This window comes from Cibotium barometz, chromosome 3 (assembly GCF_041138505.1).
Source record: "Cibotium barometz isolate CiBa-2024 chromosome 3, ASM4113850v1, whole genome shotgun sequence".
Classification (NCBI taxonomy): Eukaryota; Viridiplantae; Streptophyta; class Polypodiopsida; order Cyatheales; family Cibotiaceae; genus Cibotium; species Cibotium barometz.
The window spans coordinates 18,742,345-18,767,910 of record NC_141048.1 but is presented as its reverse complement, the minus strand read 5'-3'; the positions used below and the strand labels follow the sequence as shown (position 1 = coordinate 18,767,910).

The window sequence follows — 25,566 nt, the reverse complement described above, 5'->3', positions numbered from 1 at the left end:
AGAGAGAGATTCGAGAATTGATGAACAGGCTCTTCCTCTATGACAGTGCTTTAGGCGAGCAGTGGTGACTAGGAGCCCTGTGGCTATTGGTGTATGTGTGGAGAGAGAGAGAGAGAGATTCGAGAACAGGCTCGTCCTCTATGACAGTGCTTTAGGCGAGCAGTGGTGACTTGGAGCCCTGTGGCTATTGGTGTATGTGTGGAGATAGAGAGAGAGATTCGAGAATTGACGAACAGGCTCTTCCTCTACACCAAGTGAAAAGGAGGGATATGTGGAGTGGAGAGATAGAGAGATTCGAGAATTGATGACTGGTCAAGTCAGCTTTAGACCACCCCTACCTAGATTAAAGAATTGGATGCTGTATAATGATGCACTTGAGGGACACCTGGAAACTTACCTTGTAAAGTAGCTGCATAAAGCCTGCATTAAATAGTTGCTTGTTGCCTGAGTCATCATCCTGTGTGGTTTTTTCCTCCAGTCCGGTGGATCTTAGGCTCCTTTACCAGACTTCGAGGTCATCATCATCATCACCGTAAACCAATTCACACGCCCCTCTTTGCCCTCCGCACATGGTCCTTTAGTTTCCCACCCCCTCGCTTTCCTGGCTTCTACGATGCTGGGGACGACCATTGGACTACTCCGCGAGCTTGGTTTCGCTGCCGAAGCTTTGATTACTGCGGGTCCTGTGTAAGAACAAGGAATCCAACAGAATTTGAATGAGCTTCCAGCCCGCATGCTTTCCGCACAGTGCTTTTCTAGGGTTGGAGCAGAAAAAGCTCGATCGCTCTGGTGCAGAGAGTTCAACAGAATTTGAAGGAGCTACAGGTTCGCATGCTTTATGCACAGTGTTTTTCTAGGGCTTGAGCGGAAAAGCTTGATTTATGATACAGAACACAGCTGCAAGAAGAAGAGTGTAAGGGTGGCCGGCGACTGGCAATAGACGTAGAAGAAGAGGCAGGAGACTGCTTACCGGCCGGCAGAAGAATAGCTCAAACAGCGAAAGCCTTAAGGGGAGAACGGCTCAATAGGGAACTCTTGCGCGTCTGCGTCTGGGATGCAATCGGTGGACGTACGGGGAGCAGCCGGTAGTAAAAAGGTCAAGCGAGCAAATTCTTCTACGGTTCCTGCATCGCTAGCTAGGGCTTCTTTCTGTAGCACAGCAACAGCCATGCCTCGTACAGCAGAGAGCCATATCCAGGATGATTGCACTCCTTTCCCTGTAGAGGACATTGTGCAGTACCCCCCTCCAGGGTATGTAGCACCGTCTTCGGTCGCTTTTAGCCCCGATGACAAGCTCATATCATACCTCTTCAGCCCTGACAGCACACTCAGCAGAAAGATCTTTATCTTCGATCCTGCCACGCAACAGCAGCAGATGGTTGTGAGTCCCCCAGGCGGTGGAGTGGATGAAGGCAATCTGTCCATGGCTGAGAAACTGAGAAGAGAGAGGCTAAGAGAACGTGGCCTAGGTATTACCCGGTATGACTGGGCAGAAGGAGGGGAAGACTCACCTTGCCTCATTGTGCCTTTGCCTGGAGGGGTATGTGCCACTCCTTTGCTATTCTCAAAGCAATTGTGTGTGCATGTGTGTGTGTGTGTGTGTGAGAGAGAGAGAGAGAGAGAGAGAGAGAGAGAGAGAGATGATGTTATTGTTTTTTGATGCCGGATACGGTCTCTGAGACCCAAGCATGATTACATGTATATACAAAGAGAGTAGAGGTTTTACTATTGTGTTGTTGATGCCGGATACGGTCTATGAGACCCAAGCATGAGTACATGTATATACAAAGAGAAAGATAGAGGTTTTACTATTGTCTTTTGATGCCGAATACAGTCCTCTAAAGCCTATCTCTTCGTAAGCATATTCAAAGTACAATTAACATTAGATGGAAGGGGATCAAGAACATACTGAAACACCTCATAATTTGAATTTCCAATTATATTATTATGTTCTGCTGAATTTACAAGAGTAGAGGGTGGGACTGCAAAATCACCTTTAAGACAAATTGGAAGACCCTCCGTAGCAAAGGACAAAGTATGTCCCTTCCAATCAACATGAACATCATGGCTAAAGAACCATTCCTTCCCTAGAATGAACATCATGGCTCCATGTAATCTTGGATAGAGATCGGTAATTGAGAAATCCGTCGGTCCCAAATCTGTCCATGCTCCGTCGCCAGGTCCACAATGTAGACACATCACTTGGTCGCAACTTTTGCACAAGTTTGGTATTAACGAAGTTGTGAGTACTACCAGGGTCAAAAAGGATGTGCATAGTCTTCCTCAGTGTTGATCCATACATCCGTATACGATCATTGGGAGCGAAGATCGACATGTTGGAGTTACATACCATGCAGGCACTATGATCTAGAGCTTTAGTATCAATGGAAGAAATTTTAGGGTTACCTTTTACTTCAGTCACGTGAGTTTCTTTGGGTGCTTTCTTCGCATGTGGACAACTCGCTCTCATTTTTTTTTTTCCCCGGAAAAAAGATCCTTCTATTAGTTAATGAGAAAACGCCATAAGGCTACAAAGCTCACCTCGCAAGGAGGGATAAAAAACACAGTGAACTCCTGAGCTCCACCCCCGTGGCTGGCCGCTCTCTGGGGGGGGCTACCTAATAGTACATGTGGGAGGTGAGAAAAGCCAAACTGGAGGCCTGTAGTGCCAAGTGACATCCTCGCCCCTCGCGGTGAGGAAAGGGCCAGGCTGCCAAGTGCGGAGGAAAGCCTTGCGGCGCCCTCTCATGCGATCCGAGTCGCCCTGGAGTTTCCCCCAGTGTCCTCTCAAGGTGTGAATGATGTCCACCCAGAGGGCCTGTATGACCTCCGCCGGTGGAGTCGCCTGGCGGTCAATGGCCTCCCTGCATCGGGCTCTCCAAATGTGCCAAGCCGTCATGCTGCTGATCATCTCCCATCTGTGCCCGACCCCCTCCTGAGGTGCTGCCGAAGAGAAGTCTGGCGTCGGAACCACTGCCATCGCCCTGTCAGAGACCTGGATGGTCGCACTGCCAGGGACGTCCTCATATCCAAGGGCCGGGCCTCTGTCCGTGGCCCAAGCCACCGCACCCCACGTCACCAGCATCTCACCTGGTGAGCCTGCAAAACCCATCCTGAGAGCGCGCTGCCAGACCTGCTGTGCCTGTGGGCAATCCCATAAGCAGTGCCGCTGCGACTCCTGTGCATGGCCGCACCGAGGGCAGGACGCTGGGTGACTGCCGAAAGCTAGCCAAGCCCCCACAGCCAGTCCTCTATGCGCTGGGAGCCAGAGAAACAGCGTCACCTTCCGGGGCCGGAAGCTGGCCCACAGGCGCTGCCAGAAGTCCCTAAGAAAGGCAGGGGAGAGCCCCTGTCGCCGCCAATGCTCGGCCGCCGCCGGGGTGCTCGCTATCCTGTGTCTCTGAATCCGCCGCCCCAGCCTCGCTGTGTACTGAAAAAAGGGGATGCCTGGGCTGGTAGGGGCCAAGTAGGGATCTCGCCAAAACCACTCACCTGGATTCCACTAAAGGCGAATAAGAGGCCTGCTGTCCCAAGCCCATAATCTCCAAGAACAGTCCTCCCCTATCGAGGCCGGTGAGGGGTCTACATACCACTGTCTCTGATGAAAGCCGACCACCCGCACCCTCTGAAGAATACATCCCTGGAGCCCATCCAAATCTAGTCGTGTCCTCTGAAGCTGGCCACCCTCTCCCACCTCGAAAGTGAGTGGGGCGACTCTCTCCGCTGTGCCGCAGACCGCTAGAAGGATCTCATGCCGAGTAAAGACACCCATCCACTGTGGAGGTGGAGGGTCCTGTACTGGGGTCCGCCACTCCCGGGGGATGGCCGCCTCAATGTCCTGTCTCATCAACTCTCTGCCCCTCATCCCACTGATTCTCCTCTCCTGAACCTCGAGAGGCAGCTGCTGAAAACCTATCCAGTCGTCTAGGGACTGGGCTGGGCCAGAGCTCAGCGGGCCCCACGACACGTGAGACCGCGATCCAACCATATGGCCACTGGGGAGACGAATCAAGGGGTTCCAGATCAAAGGCTGCCTCAGGCGCTCCTCATCGGTGCCCGGGGGAGTCTGGAAGAGTGACGGCCTCAGATGCGCCCAGGCCCTCAGAAGGCTAGTTGCAAAACGCTCCTCGAAGCCAAGGCCCACTCCTCTGGATCGCTGCTCTGTAAAGATCCACCTGATGCTGGGGGTCCAGGGGCCGCTAAGAGAAGGGGTGCGGCTGAGCATCCTGGAAACAAGAAACTCCTTCCACGGCTCAGCGCCTGGCAGGAGGCCACGAACTACCAACTTGCCAAGCAATGCTCGGCTTTGGCAAATAGGATCAACAATGCCCAGGCCGCCTCTGTCCCTCGGCTGAGTGATCACCGCCCATGCCACCTTGGCCCTGGCGGGCCGCCCGTCGCCACCGGACCAAAGAAAGTTCCTGATGAGCCTCTGCACCTGGCCAATGCACGCCCGTGAGAAGGCCCAGCAAGAAGTGATGTACCACATAGTAGCAAGCAAAACCTGGTTGGCCACAACTACTCGGCCAGCCAGAGATAAACGAGCGGTACTCCAATACAGAAGCTTCTTCCGAATGCTCAGAAGAAGGGGGGCAATCTGCTGCTCCGGAGATATGTCAATGCCCACATAGCATCCCAAATAACGCACTGTAGTGCCGGGGGGCAGCCACTGAAAACCGTCAACTGGCCTCCAAGTCGGGGGGGGCATAGAGCTGGCCCACAACCCACACGACTTGTGCCAGTTGATCAAAGCGCCCGAAGCTCTGCAAAACCTGTCCATGGCTAAGGCGAAGCGGCGGAGGTTCTCCTCACCTCCCTGAAGATAGACAGCAGTGTCATCCGCAAACTCCGAGTCTAGGAGCTCCTCCGAGGTGTGGATGGGAAGCTGCAGGCCCCGCAAACCTGTATCCTGTGCCGTCAAAAAAATGCTCATGGCCTCCGCCACAAAAAGAAAGAGAAAGGGCGCCAAGGGGCACCCCTGCCGCACCGAGCGCGAGAGCTGGAACCTCTCTCCGCGCACGCCCTGTATCAGCACCTGGCTATGAGCCGATGTGTAGAGTGCAGAGACCCCACGGATCCACTGAGGGGGGAAGCCCATCCTCTCCATAGTGCCTTCCAAGAAGGCCCAGTCCACCCGATCATATGCCTTCTCGAAGTCGAGAAGGAGCACTGCCAGATCCTCCTGTCGAAATCTAGCCAGAGCCGTAGCCTCCCAGAAAGAGAAAATGTTATCCAGAATGCTCCTATCCTGGATGAAGCCTGTCTGCGTGGAGTGGATGATGTCCGGAAGGTGAGGCTGAAGCCGCCTGCTGATCGCCTTAGCTAGGACCTTGTAGGCCGTGCCTAGCAAGGTGATCGGTCTCCACTGTCTAATCTCCAGTCTGTCTCCTCCCTCTTTTGGGGATCAAGTGGATCAACCCCTCTGCCATGCTGTCCGGCACGACTCCTGACTCCATAATCTCCTGGAATGCCAATCTGAAGCCCCTATGTAAGAGGCCCCAATACCTCTGGAAGAAGGCCACCGAAAGACCGTCCTCTCCTGGGCATTTGCCCCGAGGTAATGCCTGAAGAGCCTCCTCCAGTTCCGTATCCGAGAAGGGGGAGAGAAGGGAGTGCTGTAAATGGGCCGGCACAACCGGTCTCGTGAAGCTCCAGACTGCCTCCCGAGCCTCTCTCACCCTGTCATCTGCTGGCTCAGCAGAGAGAAGATCCCTGTAAAAATCTGTGGCTATAGCCCGAACCCTGGGGGGATCCACCACAACCTGGCCATCAGCCTGCCGAAGACGCCTGAGACCCTCTCGTCTGAAGCGAGGCCCTGTCGCCTCAAAGAAATCTCGAGTCACTCTGTCTCCAGCCTGTGTCCAAAAAGAAGCCCGAGCATGGAATCGGAACTCCACCCTCCTCTCCTCGATGGATCTGATCTCAGTGCGAGCTGACTCCATCTGCTCTGAGATCCAAGGGCTCGTAGGATCCCTCTCCTGGAGTCTCTGGAGGGACGCTAGACTCCTCTGTAGGCTCCTCTCCTGCTCTCTGAAGGCCTCCAGCCGGTCCAAGGCAGCCTGTTTGAGCATCTGGCTGATCTCCTGCAAGCCACTGGCAAGATCGCTGGCTGCCGATCCTCTCCTGAACTGCAGCTCCTGCCAGACCTGCTCAACTCTGATCGCAATCTCGGGCTCCTCTATGAGACAATCTGGAATCCGGACGCTCTAGCCCTGCTCTCCTCTCGTGGGGTCCTCGATCTGGAGAAGCACTGGAAAGTGGTCTGAAAACGAGGAGCCTGCGAGTATGCCCACTGTGCCACCTCTATCACAGGCCCACTCATCAATGTAAAACCTGTCGATGCGGGAAAGGTTAACTCCTGTGGCCCGTCTATCCGAGCGCGAGAAAGATAGACTCCCCTGCAACCTGCCAGACTCCGGGAGAGTCCACGGATCCTGGCCTCTCACCTGTAGCACTAGTTCCTCCCAGGCAGCGAGCTCCGGCCCATGAATGGTCTCCTGGCTGCCCCCCATCCTGTCCTCTGCATCCTCCAGCATGTTGCAATCCCCTCCGAGGCACCAGTGGTCTGCCAAGGGGAGGGACTGCCTAATGGTGCTCCAGAACTCGGCTCTCCCGGTCGCCCCATTAGGGGCGTAGAAGTTGAGGAAGCCAATGCGGTCTTCCCCAACCCGAAGGATGATCCACTGCGCACGACCCTGGACCAGAATGCCAGAGTCCACAACCTCGGATAGAAGCTGCTCGTCGCTGACTGAGATGCATACTCCACCCTGGTTCCCCTGGGAGCCATATGCCGGTGACCAAAAAGTGTGACTCCTGCCTGGCAAGATCTTCCCGCAGGTGCGGGTACGCCCGGCAGAAAGGTGGTGCTCCTGGATGAAAAGGATATCTATGGGTCCTCCAACGAGAGCCCTCTGGATCTCCTGGCGAAGTCTGCCCCGACCAATGTAGCAGCGATGTCCACCGAGACCCTGGATGTTCCATGAGAGGATCCTCATGGATGAGCTATGGCAAGTGAAGCAGCCTCCACTGGCTCACCCCTCTCAGCCGGCCCAGATGATCTGCCCTCCACTCTGTGAGTCTTGGGCGCCGGCTTGGAGGGAGAATAATCACTGTCTGTCCGGGTGCGGAGTCTCTCCAAAAAGAGGGTGACCTGTCTCTGTGTCCAGCCCCACTCCGCCTTCGCCCTGTCCAGGGCATAGGCGTGAGACCAATCCTCTGCATATATGTATCTAAAGGTAGGCTGCACCCTCGGGGCGGCATGGAGGAGAATCAGAAGCACCGCCTCAACTGAGGTGTGGACCGGATCCGCCCGCCAGTCTCCTATACCAAACAAGCTCATGCGGGCTGAGTGTAATCGGGTCTGCAATAGGTCCGTGAGCCCCAAGTCACTGAAGTGGTGAGAAAACTCCAGTATCTGATCACGCAAAACTTCCTCTACAGAGTTGCAATCCCATGCTGTGTCTGGGGCAACACTGAGAGGAAAGGAGAAAGCCACCATGCTGCTCACCACTGAGGGAGAACGAGAAGGATGGCACACCACGCAAACTCGCAAGGGCGCGACCAGTGTCTCGAACGGGCCAGCATCCAGCTGGAGGCACCTGAAAAAACCGTAATCCACTGGTAGCCCCATCACTCGCGGGGGCCCCCCAGGGGAGGCTGGAGAGAACTCTGTGGCGGGCGAAGCAAGGATCGCCATCTCCACCGGCCCGGAGTGGCGGTGGAACAGCCGCTGGACTGAGCTCTGGCCTACCCAGCTGCGCTGCCCCGAGGCAGTGGGTGGTCTGGCGAAGTATCCTGGAGAGGCCGAGGGAGGGATGGGGGCTCGCGGCGAGGAGGGGGGAGAGCGAGGAGAGGATGGAGAGGCATCTGCCAGAGGATAGGTGTCAGGGGGGGCCGCCGGGGGAGGCGGGAGGGGGGGGCTGGGGGGGAGAGGGGGGGGGGTGGAAGGAGTGCTCTCCGGGTGAGGGGAAGGGGAGCCGGGGGTCGAAGAGTGCGGCCCGGGATCCTCAGGAATCTGCTCCAAGGAGGGGGCGGGCCCCCCCCGCGGGGGGAGGCGGGAGCGGGGTCTCCACGTGGGAGGCTCCACCAACGGCCTCAACGGGCACTGAGTCTGAATCCTCGTCCATCGGGGTGGGACCTGCTGGCCGCCTATCCCTGACAGGAGCATAAGTGCGGGTAGGTGCCTGTACGCCAACCGGAGTCGCCTGTCCGCCAACCTGTCCGCTAGCCTGTGCTGTCTGCTGGCGTCTGCGATGGTCCCTGCGGGCCGGGCGTCTCCACCAGCGAACCTCCTGCCATCCGCCAGCCTCCTGGGACTGCGCGGCATCCTCCGCCGGGGCCTGCTCGTCAGATGATGGCGCCTGCTGTGGCGAGCCAGGGATGTCCGGTCTCTGAGGTGGATGGCCACCCCTCGGGTCTCCTGCAGGGGGTCCAGAGGCGGCATAGCGTGAAGGATGAACCCCCTTGCGGGGACAGGCGCGTGCGAGATGGCCCATCTCCCGACATGTGTAACACTGGCCGGGGAGGCCCGAATACTCCACGCGCTGTATCATATGTCCTCCAGAAAGACAAGGGAGAAGGATCGTGTTCGGGAGGGACTCCGGTGACGGAACCACAACCCGAATGGCCGGGAGTCCTGCTGCCCGAGCAATCACTGAAGCCGCTGTCTGAGGCGTCTCCACCACCTGCCCGAACGCCTTGCCAATGGATGACAAGAGGGGCAAGTACTCCCTACGGAGTCCAGGAAAGCAGATAGTGTGACGGGGAAACCTGTCGCGCCTGCTAGCGGGTCAGAAGCGGGGTCGAAACCATGAGTCCATCGCGCCAGGAACGCCCGGGATGAGCGGAGGGCAATGGGGCTCCGAGCCAGCACCATCTGAGCTGCCTGTGGGGACTCGAAATCCACCTGGTAGTAGCCACGTCCCAAAAAATCTACGCTGACAATCTTGGCGGGCACGCCAACAAGGCTGCCTTGCAGAAGGTCGCGAAGCTCTCTCCGCATCGGACGGCTACCCACTATCTTGCAGACCAAGGAGGAGGCCTCAAGAGCGGAAACTGTGGAAACAAACAACTGAAGATCTTCAGCTGTGAACTCCAGACGGAGACCGGAATCGGCAGGGTTAGTCGGAGCGGCTTCCATGGAGTCCTCCAGAGGGAAAAGGCCAGAAACCGGGGTCACCAACGGGAGGGACACAGCCCTGTGAGGAAAAAGAGAGGCGGAGGGCTACAGGATAGCGGGGGCGGGGCGGGGCGGGGGGGGGGGGGGGGAGCTGAGGCGGGGAGGAGTTAGTGGTGGGCGGAGGGGCGAGACGGAAGGGAGGAGAGGGAGAAGGCGGAGGGGAAGAGATGCGCCGCGCAGGAGAAGGCGGAGGGGGGAGAGGTGGCGGGGGAGAGAAGAGAGGCGGGGGAGAAGGAGGCGAAGGGGTTAGAGAGGCGGAGGAAAAGATGACGGGGGAAGGAAGCAAGCGGCGGGGGGGAATGGCGGGGAAGGCAGCGTGGAAGGTGGCGAAGGAAGAGAAGGCGGGGGGAAAGAAGGCGGAAACGAGGAGGGAGGCGGGGAGCGAAGGCGGGGGAGGACGCGAGGCAGAAGGCGGGGGAGAGCTGGCGAAGAGGGGCGCAATGAAGGAGGCGGGGGAGAGGACGGAGGAGAAAGCGGTGGACTGGCGGGGGGGAGAGGGGGGCGCGATGGCGAGAAGCAGCGGGGGGGGGGAGAAGCGGAGCTCGCAGGCGAGGTCGTCAGTCGCAGTCCAGTCGACAACTCGCTCTCATATGGCCCTTCTGGCCACAAATGAAACATCCACCATCTCGAAAAGTCTGGAGACCTTGGTGGGTTTTCTTCTCGTTCTTCACCCGAAGCTTGGCTTTGATTTTAATTTTGTGAAGCCTTCCCAAACCTAAACTTGCGTTGGGAACCTTGTTTGCACCTACCTGGAGTGTGGGGATTTTGAGAGACTTGTTTCTGAGTCTGGCTAGCCATGGTCTCCTTATAAATCCTAGCATACTTGATGGCATTCTCAAGCGTTGTGCTATGATTATTTCTTACTTGGAGTTTGTGATCCCGGGCAAGTCTATAGATAAAGAATCCACATAAAGTCGTAGCCATGTGCCCTGCTTGAGACTGCAACTCTCCAAACCTCTGTAAAATATGTAGCAAAAGACATGTTGCCATTTCCAAGTCTACAAACTTGGGTACCATCCTCTACCTGGAGGAACTCATCACGAAAGTGTCAAAATCCGCCCAAGTAGTGGGTTTGTCCTTGAGTTGTCTCCACCAAGTAAGGAGGAGACCCCTCACCATTTGAATCTTTAAGGCATCCGGGAACGTGAAAGAAGGTGCCATGGCAACCGTACCTGGAGTAGGGGTTGATCCAATCACTGCCCTCTAAAGAATTAACACCTGGTCCTACAACTACTGAATATCAGCCTGCAAGTCAGCCCAGAGTTTGGTCATTTGCTCCTCAAAGTAAGATTTTTCAAGTCCTTCAACCTCCTCCAACTCAATAGGCTCCCCATTGGGTTGAGGGTGCTCTTCATGGTCCAATAGGTTGTCTCATTAAAGCGAAGTTCGGGTTCCATAGAGGTTGTGAAGAGAATAAAGAAGTTGGTACTGCATGAAAACTTTGCGCCATTCTGAATTTCAGAAAATAAAGAGAGAAAAACATGCTTTTTACGTGAGAAAAGACGAGAAAATGCCCAGCTACTGAAAGAAATAGAAAAGGCAAGTTGTAGGCCCAAGTACAAACTGTAGAAGGCTGTAGACAGTAGTTTATTGCTGTAAATGAGCATGAGGGAAGCCCGTAGGTGCTTACAAGCATAAGAGACTGTTGCAACAGCCAATGACCTCCAACAGATATGCAAAAGTGAGATGAGAAATGAGGAGAAGGGTCAGAACCCTTATATACCTCACATATGAGCAAGTAGCAGGCTGAAACCGGCCTTCAGAAACTTGATGGGCGGTGAAACAAACACTCGCACACAAAACACTTCATCACCCATGGGAACTTGGAAAAGTAAAACAGATAGTGGAGCTAGAGTGCTCCTGCAAATAGTACAAGGACACCGATTGGCCCCAAAACGCAGTGGCGCCCCTTGCGGTATTTTTTTACTTGATAAAAAATGAGTACAAAGTACAATTTGTCGAATTCTCTACCAATAGGATCCCTTATAGCTTTTCACCCAGGACTTTCCAAATAAGATCTCTCGTTACTACAGCAAAACATTCCATAGAGAAGGCACACCTCTACAACACCTCCCTGCTTGAAAAGGTCTTCTCCATCTCAACCATGGATCCCACAAACCCTTTCCCAAATAGTAGTAGAGCTGTACCAAACCATATGTCCTTCCTATAGTCGCAGCTTGCATGTAACCTCGAGAAAACGAGAACCTGTTCACATGAATCCAAAGACATGTTCTCCATACGAAACCAAAGACCTGTATCTGATAAACCATAGACGTGTATCCATAAACCATAGTCCTGTATCCTCGATACCAAAGTCCTGTTTCTTCTCGAAAGCCCAATGTCCTGATTCCATGACAGATAAACCATCAAATCACGGTTGCCAAGACCTAGAGAGAGAAGAATAGAGGACGTGTCAAGCAATCCCTGAATACACCTAAGTCCAAGACGAAGAGTAACAACACATCTCTTCCAAGAACATCATCCTGCGCATATGCAACTTGATCCTCTGTATCCCAATCTCGTAAACAAGGCCTGCAATCCATGATACCAAAGTTCGCCTGCCTGGCTGCTTCCACACATGCAGGTCTAAGCTTGTCCAGTCTGGCTGTGGAGATGCCCCAGCGATGCGGTCTGCTCCATGATGCAAGAAAACCCGCCCGCCTGGCTGTCACATGCAAGTAACCTGCTCCACGACCACCAGTGCCTGGTCAAATTCATTGCTGTGTGCCCATCCTCTGCACCGCTTTCCCACACCTTGCGTCCATCTGACTGCCCAACTGGCTGTCCACCTAACTGATAGCTAGCATAGCTGCCCACCTATCTGGTCGCTGGATGCTGGCAACCCGTGCATATAGCACTCTTGATATCTATGTGCCAGCAGCAATCCATCTGGCTGTAGCCATGCGCTCAGTCCCCTGACAGTGCCCAACAGTGGTAGCAGCAACTGGTGGCAGCGGTAGCAGCATCACCCTGTGGCATCAGCATCAGCATTGGCAATGGTAGCGGCAGCGGCAGCAACAGCGTCAGCACGACAGCAACAACCAACAGCAGCGACAGCGACAGCATCAGCATCAGCACGGCAGCGGCAGCAGTAGCAGTAGCAGTAGCAGCAGCAGCGGCTCCGCCCGTCCATGCGCAGCTGCGCCTATCAGTAGCGGCTGCAGCGCCCAACAACGGCAGTACTCCAAGGGATGTGCCTGTGAAGACCATCCGGCCACCTTCCCCCTGCTCTTGACTCTGCCACCCTTTGATTTGTAAAGAAAACGATGCGTTTTTTTCTCCAAAAACACCAAAAGCAACTTGGCAAAAACGCATGCCTTCAAATAATATTTATTTTTATCATCAAAGGTTTTAAAAACCTTATAACCCCAAAATCCCTTTTGTCCCCTTTCACACTTGGGCTGGCCACACTTATGAGTTTCCTTTTCACATTCAACTAATGCCTGTCCACACTGTGCGTCCTGTGCCCATGCGCGTGCCCATGCGCGTGCCCACCTGCTTGTTGTCCAGAGGGAAAAACACAGGTTTGTAACACAGGTCAACAACAGTCGTGAGCCATAAATGTGCCATAATAGCCTAAAAGACTCAAAAAAGTGCTAGAAAAAACCTAAATGATGTTTACTAGTTATGCTAATGCAGGGCCTCTACTAGTACAAGTGTCAAGCATGCTAGGGTTCATGTAGACCATCTGGAGATGATAAATATATTTTCCAACACCTCCTCTTTAGCGCCAGAGGGGCGGTCCAATACCAACACGTTGAAGTAACACCTCCAAAGTAGCTCTCGGAAGTGGTTTGGTGAAGAGATGTCCTTGGTAGAACAATAGGCCATCCGAAGAAGTCCCGGCCCGATCCATTCGCGTACAAAATGATAATGCACCTCAATATATGCTTGGATCGTCTCCGTATCACAAGATTCTGAGCTAGAGCAATAGCACTCTGAGAATCCAAGAAGATGGTAATCGGGGAAGTGTTGGCACACCACAAATGCTCCAGAATCTGATGAATCCAAAGTACCTTAGTGGAGGAGAGAAGGTAGGATTTGTACTCAGCCTCGGTGTGGAAGAAGTAGCAACAAATATCCAGATGTAGACCTCCGAGTATCAATGCAGCCTACTGAAACTCGCGGCGGTGAGTGCCCGGGGGACTAGGGCCTTTGACACACTTGTTGATACCATCAATGCATATTAAAACATTTAAACATGGCCACAGCCTTAACACATATCCATCATCACTTTGCATAAAACATAAAGCTGGACAAAACATCCACAAATGTTGCAAATGGAGCTTGAACGTGTGACACCGCATAGAGGCCGGAATGGGCCGACCCCCCCCCCCCCCCCCCCCCCCTTGGAGTATTTTATTACCCAAGGAGAATAATATCATGTACAAGCTTTGAGGGCCTTACTCTCCCCACGGGAGATGCCGGATTATCCCTATACAAATGCCATAACACAGCCCAACACCAGGCAACCAAGCCGGAACATAGGCTGTAGAAATGCCGAGCCAATAATATAATCCATATACCTCCGTGTGGGTACTGATTCTTCCCCAAAAACCACGGGTCTTCATGCAATAGAGTTGGTACAACAAGTACAACTCTCCATTCAGCTGGTACAGCAGGTACGGTGGCTGGTACAGCCGGTACGGTGGCTGGTACAGCAAGTATAAATGTTGGTACAGCAAGTATAAATGCAGGTACAGCAAGTACAATGGCTGGTACAACCGGTACGGTGGCTGGTACAGCAAGTACAAATGCTGGTACAGCAAGTACAGTGGCAGGTACAGCAAGTACGGTGGCTGGTACAGCCGGTTCGGTGGTTGGTACAGCATGTACAGCAAGTACAAATGCTGGTACAGCAAGTACAGTGGCTGGTACAACCAGTACGGTGGCTGGTACAGCAGGTACAGCAAGTACAAATGCTGGTACAACAAGTACAATGGCTATAAATCATAATAAATGATTGAATACCCTTGCCTTCAGTATTTCTTCACGATGGAAGCCTCCAAAACAGTCCCCAACAGCCGGTATTCTTCATGGGCAGCCTTCAAGAGAGAGAGAAAGAGAGTAGCCATCATTAGGGCAGCCTGTAACGGTGGTAGAGGCTAGTGTGGAGCAAGAGAGTCTCCATTAATGAAGAGAGAGGGCTCCAATTTATAGATTTGGGCCTCCCATGAGCTAAAATGGCAAGAGAAGGCTACGATGACAAGTGGGCCACACAATAGCTGGAGTGACGAGTGTGAGGCCACTTGTCTCACTTTGATCCATTTTCTAACAAGTGTCAGGCCACTTGTCTCACTTTGGTCTATCTCCTTGCCACATGTCCCAATCTAAGAGATGGGTCCTTCCATAAACTTTATCTCTAAAAATATCCCAACCGGTAGACATTCTGTCATAGGCACTTTGCCAACTCTTGGTATCTGCTTAATTCCAGATGTCATGATGCGAACAGAATTTCCATCGGAGTCGGGCCAAAAATAGCAACTCTCCTAAATTTTAGGAGTGTGGTCCTTTGTATTCTAGGATAATCCCCCATTCCCAAAGCTTGTACTTTCCAAATATTTAAACATCCTGGAGTCCACCAGACCCCTTTCAGACTGGGAAATGTCCAGGCTGGTGACATCCTCCCCAGCTTCTTAAAAGTTGTCCGCAACTTTAAGCTTCAAGCCATATATTCAAGATATAATCATGTCCCATCGATTGGGCGAGACGAGACAGTCTCAAAAATCCAATATAACTGAAGAATCCATGTCCCAAAGAAATGGGCGAGACTAAATAAGTCTCCATAATACCAATATCAAAATCATGTCCCAAGATAAATGGGTGAGACAAAAACAGTCCCATAAGTCCAGATATCATAATCATGTCCCAAGATAAATGGGCGAGACAAATCAGTCCCATAAGTCCAGATATCATAATCCATGTCCCAAGTAAATGGGCGAGACAAAACAGTCCCATAAGTCCAGATATCATAATCCATGAACCAAGTAAATGGGCGAGACAAAATAAGTCTCCTGCCAACAAGACATCGGTCCACATGACCCTTGGCATAGACGTAAGTCCCGTCATGTCCACTTTACCACTTGCACTCCGTGTTGGTACTCTGACCACACACCTTGGATGAGAGGTGGGCTCAAGTAACAAGATAAAACAATCACTCGCAGGCATAGATAACCTGGTGTTCCATACGCATTTCTGCTACACATAGTTTATAGGCATTTCGGCCACCAACTCACACTACCCTCTCAAGTGCCCATGTTCCCTTCCATCTGCTCTCTATTGTTCCACCCACACATGGTAGAAACAATCTTCAAGAGAGCACGTAGGACAAGAGAACACTACACAGGGTATGTTGTGCTTGTCACTACCCTCTCAAGTGCCCATGTTCCCTTCCATCTGCTCTCTATTGTTCCACCCACACATGGTAGAAACAATCTTCAAGAGAGCACGTAGGACAAGAGAACACTACACAGGGTATGTTGTGCTCGTCACTACCCTTTGAAGTGCCCATGTTCCCTTCCATCTGCTCTCTATTGTTCCACCCACACATGATAGAAACAATCTTCAAGAGAGCACGTAGGACAAGAGAACACTACACAAGGTAAGTGAACCATGAGTTCCATAAGTCCAATGCATCCCAAATAAAGGGAGCCAAAAAGAATAATCCATCCCAGTAAAAGGGAGCCATAAACATAATCCATAAACATGAGGATGGATCCAAATTCCTAGAAAAGAAGTCCAGGAATCCATAGACCTGTATACCATAATCCTTGTATACCATAACTCTTACCACATACTCCGTGCTAACCACACACCTTGGAGTAGAGGTGGATTTTATCCATAAAAGCATCATATCCATGAGATATCCAAAGATTTCTTCTCTATAAACTCAGACAGATTCGTCCATAGAAATTGCTTGTGAAGCCCAATATCTATATAAATCTCGTCCAAGAAAGAAATCTCCATAGATATATTCCATCCCAATAAAGGGAGCCATGAAAAGAATTCATCCCATTAAAGGGAGCCATTAAAGGGAGCCATAAACAGTGTTTCCCTGAAACCATCTCAAGGCAAACAACAACACCTTTCTCCTTGCATAGCTATACAAGGGTTAGTGAACATCAAAAACACTTCATAGCAAAAGCACTAAGTTTGCAAACTCAAAGTATACTTAGCTTTTCTTTGCCAGGTTGGTTATGAAGCCAGAAGAAATATCTCGTCACCATATCCTTAAGATATCCTAAGATATATCTCCATATAGCTTGCCTGTAAGCTTGATAATATAATCCACAATATCCATATGGAAAGAGTGCTAAGCGTGTGCACATAAAGCCAACTCCATACTTCCAAGATAAATTTTGTGAATTCATAAATCCTTAGATCAACAAGCTGCCTACTTGCTCATGCTCTTGCTTCATAAGCTATGAAGCGGCTAGCCATGCTTAACAGCAATGATGGTAAGTGTGGTCCCCACTTGAGATCTTTTCTCTTCCTTATTGATAGAAGGAAGCCTCCGCTTCCAAGAAAGCCTATGCTCTGATACCAATGAAACTCGCGGCGGTGAGTGCCCGGGGGACTAGGGCCTTTGACACACTTGTTGATACCATCAATGCATATTAAAACATTTAAACATGGCCACAGCCTTAACACATATCCATCATCACTTTGCATAAAACATAAAGCTGGACAAAACATCCACAAATGCTGCAAATGGAGCTTGAACGTGTGACACCGCATAGAGGCTGGAATGGGCCGACCCCCCCTCCCCCCCCCCCCCCCCTTGGAGTATTTTATTACCCAAGGAGAATAATATCATGTACAAGCTTTGAGGGCCTTACTCTCCCCACGGGAGATGCCGGATTATCCCTATACAAATGCCATAACACAGCCCAACACCAGGCAACCAAGCCGGAACATAGGCTGTAGAAATGCTGAGCCAATAATATAATCCATATACCTCCGTGTGGGTACTGATTCTTCCCCAAAAACCACGGGTCTTCATGCAATAGAGTTGGTACAGCAAGTACAACTCTCCATTCAGCTGGTACAGTAGGTACGGTGGCTGGTACAGCCGGTACGGTGGCTGGTACAGCAAGTACATCAAGTACAAATGTTGGTACAGCAAGTATAGTGGCAGGTACAGCAAGCACAGTGGCTGGTACAACCGGTACGGTGGTTGGTACAGCAAGTACAAATGCTGGTACAGCAGGTACAGTGGTAGGTATAGCAAGTACGGTGGCTGGTACAGCATGTACAGCAAGTACAAATGCTGGTACAGCAAGTACAGTGGCTGGTACAACCAGTACGGTGGCTATTACAGCAGGTACAGCAAGTACAAATGCTGGTACAACAAGTACACTGGCTAGAAATCATAATAAATGATTGAATACCCTTGCCTTCAGTATTTCTTCGCGATGGAAGCCTCCAAAACAGTCCCCAACAGCCGGTATTCTTCATGGGCAGCCTTCAAGAGAGAGAGAAAGAGAGTAGCCATCATTAGGGCAGCCTGTAACGGTGGTAGAGGCTAGTGTGGAGCAAGAGAGCCTCCATTAATGAAGAGAGAGGGCTCCAATTTATAGATTTGGGCCTCCCATGAGCTAAAATGGCAAGAGAAGGCTACGATGACAAGTGGAGAGCCACACAATAGCTGGAGTGACAAGTGCGAGGCCACTTGTCTCACTTTGATCCATTTTCTAACAAGTGTCAGGCCACTTGTCTCACTTTGGTCTACCTCCTTGCCACATGTCCCAATCTAAGAGATGGGTCCTTCCATAAACTTTATCTCTAAAAATATCCCAACCGGTAGACATTCTGTCATAGGCACTTTGCCAACTCTTGGTATCTGCTTAATTCCAGATGTAATGACGCGAACAGAATTTCCATCGGAGTCGGGCCAAAAATAGCAACTCTCCTAAATTTTTAGGAGTGTGGTCCTTTGTATTCTAGGATAATCCCCCATTCCCAAAGCTTGTACTTTCCAAATATTTAAACATCCTGGAGTCCACCAGACCCCTTTCAGACTGGGAAATGTCCAGGCTGGTGACACCTACCCAATCAGAATCTGTGAAACCAACCAAATCAGCACCATAGGAATAGGTGATGCCATAATCTGAAGTACCTCGAAGATAACGAAGAACTCTCAAAGCTAAGACCTTCGAGCGGCTAATGAGAACTGTCTGAGAACACTCATAGGAGATATCTGGACGGGTGTTGGTAAAGCAATGAGCCAACAATCTGCCGCCGGTACTCTGTGGAATCCACCAATGGTGTATCATCCTTCTTGATAACTTGGCATTGGAATCCATGGGACAAGAGAGAGGTGTACAGTCTGACAACCCATAAAGTGAGAGCAACTTCTACACATACTTCTTCTGAGAAATGAAGATACAATCATCTCTTTGCCAAACCTCTAGCCCAAGAAAAAAATGAAGAAGGCCAAGATCAATCATCTCAAATGTCTCTGAAAGCTTGGACTAAACTTGTCTTTGAAAATCCATTTCACACCAATCACACGATGATGTAAAGGCCTTCGCACCAAAGACCAAGTGTGATTCCTCTCAATAGAGGACATCTCTACTTCCATGGCTTGCCACGACTGCGGCTGTGTAAGAGTCTCCTCTGGACTCTCAGGTTCATTGATCTCTTGGAGAGAACTCATGAGAGCATAATTCACTGTGTGATGAGATGTGGAAGCCCGAGATGAACGACGAGGTCCAGGGATGGTGGTAGAGATTTGGTTATGGAGCTGTGCATCAGTGAGACCAGAATCTCTTAAGAGTTGCTGAACCCACTGAGGTAGGCCAATCTTCCTCTCAAAGCGTGAAGAAGAAGATCCAGCTGCAGTAGAGGACTCATCCGATGCCTTTGGGAGAGGTGATGAAGTAAGCATTGGTGGGGGTAATCGAGAGTCAAAGCAAGACTCGTAGAGGGACTGGGTGTGTGAAAATACCTAAATTGGTATTTTTTCCAGCCCAAAAAGGGTTTTTTATTTTGCCTTTTTTCAGGTCTTGTTGCTGGCCGACCAGCAGCCCAAATCTCATATAAGTAGGCGCATCCATAGCTGCATCCAAACTACGTTGTGATGTAATCCAAACGTTCGGAACGTTCACTAACGTTTGGAAACGTTAGTGAATGTGCACTTTTGATTTTATAGGTTAAAAAAACGGATGCAAGTCAACGTCGTTTTTTTTGGTTTTTCCTTACGTGCGTGTGGCAGCCTTTGTGCGGCATCTCTGTGCAGTGCTCAAGTCTTCTCCCGCGGGCGTCTCTATGCAGCGCTCAAGTCTCTCTCTCTCTCTCTCTCCCTCTCCCTCTCCCTCTCGCAAAATTGAAACTAAAGGTTGTATAGTATTAGTAAGTGCTTTAATGCTCATTGATGAATCTTCAAACTTCATATTTCAAAATTTTATAAGTAAACTATAAATTTTGTATATATACATATTGGGGGTAGCGTTCACTACGTTTGGAATCTTTTCAGCACGTTTTCCAAACGTATCGTTCACTACGTTTGGAACCACCTTGCGCGCATCATAAATCTGCAAACATGGCACAAAACGACCTGTTGCTGCTGTTGCCGGCATCTGCTCTACATCAGCATCATCATCACCACATGTGCGATTTCTTCCTCAGCTCATGGGACAGCAGCCCTCTCTGCTACAGTAAACCTCATCAGTGTTTTTTTCCTCAGCTCATGGGACAGCAGCCCTCTCTGCTACAGTAGACCTCAGCAGCGTTTTCTTCCTCAGCTTATGGGACAGCAGCCCTCTCTGCTACAGTAGAGCTTTTCAGCGTTTTTACATCAGCTCATACTACCTCGGGATCGTGGCCTTCCCGCCCTCATCCACCATCACCAGGACAGCAGCCTTCTCTGCTCCTTTACCTCGACATGGGGACAGCAGCCCTCTCTGCTCATTACTTCAGGACGCAGCCTACCATTTGCTTTGGATCGCGCGGCCCTCTCCACCCTCAGCATCAGCACAGGACAGCAGCCCTCTCCGCTCCTTCATTTCTATGTAGCCCTATCAGAGTCTCACACCGAGCTCTTGTACTCGATTTCATTCACCATCATATATATACACACTCACTCATTTCATGCTGTGGTGATTTTCTCTGATCTCTCGTACATCTGTTTCTTTCATCCTTTTGCCCTCACGTGGTATCAATGCTTTGTGCTCTCAAGGTCTTCAATCCCTTTGCTCACGATAGCTCTGATACCATGTGAGCAAAGGGATTGAAGACCTTGAGAGCACATAGCATGGATCGTCTACCCACAATTCCAGAGGACCGGCCTTTCTTACCAGATGTTGATTCTCCTTATTCAGATATAGACCACACAGAGGATGGGACTTCTTATTTACTGGAGAGCCCCGTTCGAGGTCTTTCATTGGGAGACGACCAACCCATTTACACCCGCGACAACCAACCTCTTCACCCACTTACCACTATCGTGAACAAAGGGATTGAAGACCTTGAGAGCACACAACATGGATTGTCTACCCACGATTCTGGAGGACCAGCCTTTCTTACCAGATGTTGATTCTCCTTATTCAGATATAGACCACACGGAGGCAGCCAAACAGAGCAGCGTTGCCCCTATATAGGGGCGGCGGCGATATGTAGAGAGGTGCTGCAGGTGGCGGTGTTGTCAGGGTGGCTGCTGGCGCTGACTGCTGGTCGGCTTTGCTCAGGGCGGCGCAGAGTTCACAAAGCAAGGGCAAAGGCTCTGCTGGACAGGCGCACAAAACAGTGGCACAACAACTGGCGGGCGCAGCGGCAGGCAGAAGTACACAAGCTCAGAGGTGCATGGCAGAGAGCTGGCTGAGGAGGGCGCTGCTGGGCGGAGCGTCGGTGGTAGCTTCCCAAGGTGGCGGCGGTGTATGGCTGTAGGAGCAGCGCACAAGTGTTAGCACTTTCATCCCCCAGTTTCTGCCCTTTATGGTGCTCATTTGGTCCCCTTTTGTATGGCCCTTGCTTGTGGGCTGGCCACCCCTTTTTTACTATTTTTCTGGGATTTTTCCTAACCATTCTGGCATTTTTCCAGTCGGCCAGCACTTCCCCACTATAAATAGTGGGTGTTGGCCTCTCATTTCTCATTCAGTCTTGTACATATTTGCTCCTTCACTTATGAGACTAACACTGTCTCTTGCTTGGGACTGTTTTGGTTCAGTATATTCAGCATAGTTTGCTCCATATCTCTCTCTCTCTTGCACTCTCTGTTCAGCACATTCTAGTGCCACTCTGCTTCCGCTCTCTGCACTCTTTCATGGTATCAGAGCTCCCGGTTTAGCAACCTTTCTGCTGCCCCAGATTCAGCCCTGTTTTCAGCACCTTCTCCTTTGCGTTTTCTTCCAGATCCATAGCTTTTGCTGCTGCGTTTTCTGGACAGCACTCTGCTGGTCGTTTTTTCTTCAGATTGGCTTCACCGATTCAGCCGTCTGGCTCTTGTTGATCAGCGTTTCATTGCCCACTTGGAGATTGGACTGCAGGCGGTTTGTTTTCTACAGGACAGCACTTGTTCACTGCTGCGTTTTCCTCTCCAGTGGTCCTTTCCCTTTGCAGAGGGGGCTTGTGGTGTTGCAGGCTTTGGTGGCACTCTTGGTACCTGTGTGGAGGACACTTTTTCTTCAGAGTTTGTGCATTTTTTGAGATTGAGCCCAAGCTTTTGTGATGGCTGCTCCCACTTCTCTTCATATGTTTGCTGAGTCTGCCAAGTTGGATGGTTCCAACTACACCCTATGGAAGGTGAAGGTGAAATCGGCCTTGCGTGGCGTGGATCTCTGGGATTGGCTTGTTACACCAGCCAATGCCACCCCTCCCACCCTTGCTTCGGTGGTGTGACTCAGGCACAGATTGATATTTGGCAGTCGAATGATCGACGTGTTCTCTCCTTCCTAATGTTGAAGTGTCAGGATGCTGTTCTCTCTCATGTGCGTACAGCAGATGCTGCACATGAAGTTTGGAAGGCTTTTGCAGATCTCTATGAGATTAAGTCTCCGGGTCGGATTTTGGCAGTGGAAAAGCAACTTATGAACTTATCAGTTTCTGCGTTTCCATCTTTATCTGCTTTCATCTCGAAGATGAAAGATCTCCGGGACGAGCTTGCTGTTTGTGGCAAGGACATCTCCACAGAGGATATGGCTATTCGGTTGCTCTCCAAACTTCCAGAGAGGTTTGATGCATACTTTCAGTCTCTGGTTTCTTCTCCTCGTCCTGTTCCAGTTACTTGGGAGGAAGTTCTCCCCTCCATTATGCAAATGAGTCTCGCTTTGAGAAGCGGACTGGCACCTCCGGTGGCCCTGATGGAGCTTTGGCAGCATGAGATAAAGGGAAGACTCAACAAAAGAAAGGTAAAGGGGGTTCTGACAAGAACTCTCCAAGGATTCCGATAAGGATAAAGACAACGAATCTTCAAAGAATAAGGACATTGAATGTCATTATTGTGGCAAGAAGTCACCCCAATGTCACAAGAAGAAGCGTGATGAAGCAGCAAAGAACTCTTCCTCAACGGCAGTGTCTCAACCCAAGAAGGATGATGGAATTCTTCTCTTAGCAGGTACTCGGCGTATACTTGCTCTTGTGACTTCTCAGTCACGGTCTTGGATTGTTGATAGCGGTGCTACTGCTCATATGACACCCCATCGAGATTGGTTCGAGGACTTCATTGCCAGATCAGGCGAGATCACTCTGGGTGATTCTTCTTCTGTGCCAGTGCATGGTCATGGCACTATCCCCATCTTCCGTTCTGACGAGGACAAGAGGTACTTCTCTAACGTTCTGTATATTCCAGATTTAGCTTTTAACCTCTTGTCAGTGAGTGCTCTTACAGCTCAGGATGCGGAGGTGATCTTTTCTCGTTATGAGATTACCATTCGTGATAAGGCGATTGGTAGCATCTTGGCTCAGGGAGTCCAAGATAGTGGCCTCTACGAATTAACCGCTCTGCTTGCTTCTGGTGCTTCTTCTGCTCTTTGGCATGCTCGGTTTGGCCATTTGAGCTATCAGCTTCTGCAGCGAGCTTCGAAGGATGGGTTGGTTGATGAATTACCAACCATCAAGACTCCGTCTTCTGCTTGTTCCTCTTGTTTACAGGGGAAGCAACACCGAGCCGCCTTTCCAAAAGAGGCGACACACAGATCTTCGACATCACTTGCTCTCATTCATGCAGACTTATGTGGTCCTATGAGTACCGCGTCTTTGAGTAAGGCGTTGTACATGCTCGTTATGGTGGATGATTTTACCAGATATACTTGGGTTTTCTTTCTGAAGACCAAGGATGAGACTTTTCATCACTTTTGTGATTGGAAAGCCGAGGTGGAAAAAGAGACCGGTCACTCAGTCAAGGCTCTCAGGACCGATGGAGGGGGTGAGTTCACATCCCAGGAGTTTCAGCAATATTGCAAGACACATGGCATTCGGAGACAGCTTACTACATCATATACTCCATCACAGAATGGAGTTGCCGAGAGGAAGAACAGGACCATTATGGAGATGGCCCGTGCTATGCTTGAGCATTCTTCATTACCTCGACGTTTCTGGGCTGAGGCGGCTTCCACTGCTGTCTACATTTAGAATAGGTCTCCTACTGCTGCTCTTCCCGACAAAACTCCATATGAGGCTTTCCATGGTGAGAAGCCCTCCGTTGTTCATTTTCGGATATTTGGATGTACGGCGTATGTTCATGTGCCTAAGGAGCACCGCTCCAAGTTGGACTCGAAGTCTCAACGCATGACTTTTCTCGGATACAGCACTGTGTCCAAGGCATATCGTCTTTATGATCCTGAAGCCGGTAAAGTTGTTGTGAGCCGTGATGTGGTGTTCGACGAGACTCCTACATCTTCAGAGGGAGGTGGTGAGCTTCTTCTTCCTGCACCTCCTCCTCCTCCTCCTCCTCCTGCTCCCGCTGTTACTGTTACACCTCCAGCTGAGGATTCTCAGTCAGATGATGATGACCCTGCTCCTCCTCCGGCGAGTTCGAGCATATCTGTACCTGGTTGGTATTATCAGACAGTTCGTGACTGTGGGTTACGTGAGCTTCCTTCTGCTCCTTCGCCTGGTTCTCTTCGGCGTTCTTCCAGAGTTACAGGGAAACAAATTCATGAGGGCAACATGTTTGTTAATTATGCTCTTATGTCTACAATCATTAATGGTCCTTCTGATCCCACTTCTGTAGACGAGGCTCTTTCACATGAGTCTTGGCGTCATGCTATGGAGACAGAGCTGGATGCTATCGAATAGCACTTGGATTTTGGTGCCTCGGCCCCTGCAGCGTAAGGTGATTGGTGTGCGTTGGATTTTCAAATCAAAGTTCCGAGCTGATGGCAGCTTGGACAAGCACAAGGCGAGGTTGGTTGCCAAGGGTTATGCTCAGCGCCCTGGTGTCGACTTCGATGAGACCTTCGCTCCGACGGCCCAGATGACTACCATTCGCACCGTTCTTGCACTTGCAGGACATCATAGATGGCCCGTTTTCCAGATGGACGTCAAGTCGGCTTTCTTGAATGGAGAGCTTACATAGGAGGTTTATATTGATCAATCGCCAGGATTTGTTGTTCCGGGCAAACAGGATCATGTGTACCGGCTCAAGAAGGCTTTATATGGTCTAAAGTAGGCTCCGCGGGCTTGGTACCAGCGGATTGATGAGTTCTTTCAGAAACTCGGCCTGCGCCGTTCTCATGCAGATTCGAACCTTTATATCCTCCTTGAGAGGGGGTTGATTGTTATCATTGTGGTCTATGTTGATGACCTATAAAGAAAGATAACAAAAATCTATAACTATAAAATCTGATCTAGGTACATGAGCAGAGAGCTCTCATATCACCCTAATACATCACTCATGGGCCGCTGTGACACGGTGCTCAAGGTGATAAAACTGAGCTGGCGCGAGAAGGTCCTGCGATGATGGGAGATGATGGCCCAGATCCTCCTGTGGTGGCGTGGCCGTGGGCGAGGGCCATGGGGTCTGGAGCGTCATGCTCTGCATAACTCGGTGGCTCTGTCGAGTGTCACACGTCTCGGCCGAGCTCTTGCACTAGCCTGTGGTCTGGGTATGATGGGTGGATCGGCCCTTGGAGTGCTGGTATGGAAGAAGTTGGTGAGAGCTCTTTGTGCTGGTCCTCGAGCAAGTACAGCTGATCTGGATCTCACTAAGGACTCCCTGTGTCTACGAAGCTCTAGAAGAAAAAGTCCCAGGCATCTCTGATCCGGGAAGTCCATGATCCTGGAAAGTGTTCCGAACCCAGCTCGAAAGAGTTATGTTGCTGCCTTGGGGAAAAGGGGGGCAGGGTGTGTGGGACTAGCGGACAGGGAGACGGGCCAGCATAGCGCGAGCAGGGCAGCGAGGCAAACAGAATAGCATAGCGCGAGCAGGGCAGCGAGGCAAACAGAACAGA

At 51.0% G+C, this 25,566-nt stretch overlaps 1 protein-coding gene across 2 annotated transcripts in view; it reads left to right on the top strand.

Annotated features, from left to right (window-relative positions):
* Window positions 1-377: 377 nt before the first annotated feature.
* LOC147639797 (prolyl oligopeptidase family protein) overlaps window positions 378-25,566 on the top strand; it is a 39,159-nt gene continuing 13,970 nt past the window's right edge. The window contains exon 1 of one of the 2 annotated variants that reach the window (XM_086774122.1): window positions 378-1,540. In XM_086774122.1, coding sequence (XP_086630248.1) covers window positions 1,055-1,540 — 486 coding nt within the window. In that variant the 5' untranslated portion in view covers window positions 378-1,054. The remainder of the gene's footprint in view (window positions 1,541-25,566) is intronic. The other variant, XM_086774133.1, reaches the window with a different exon arrangement.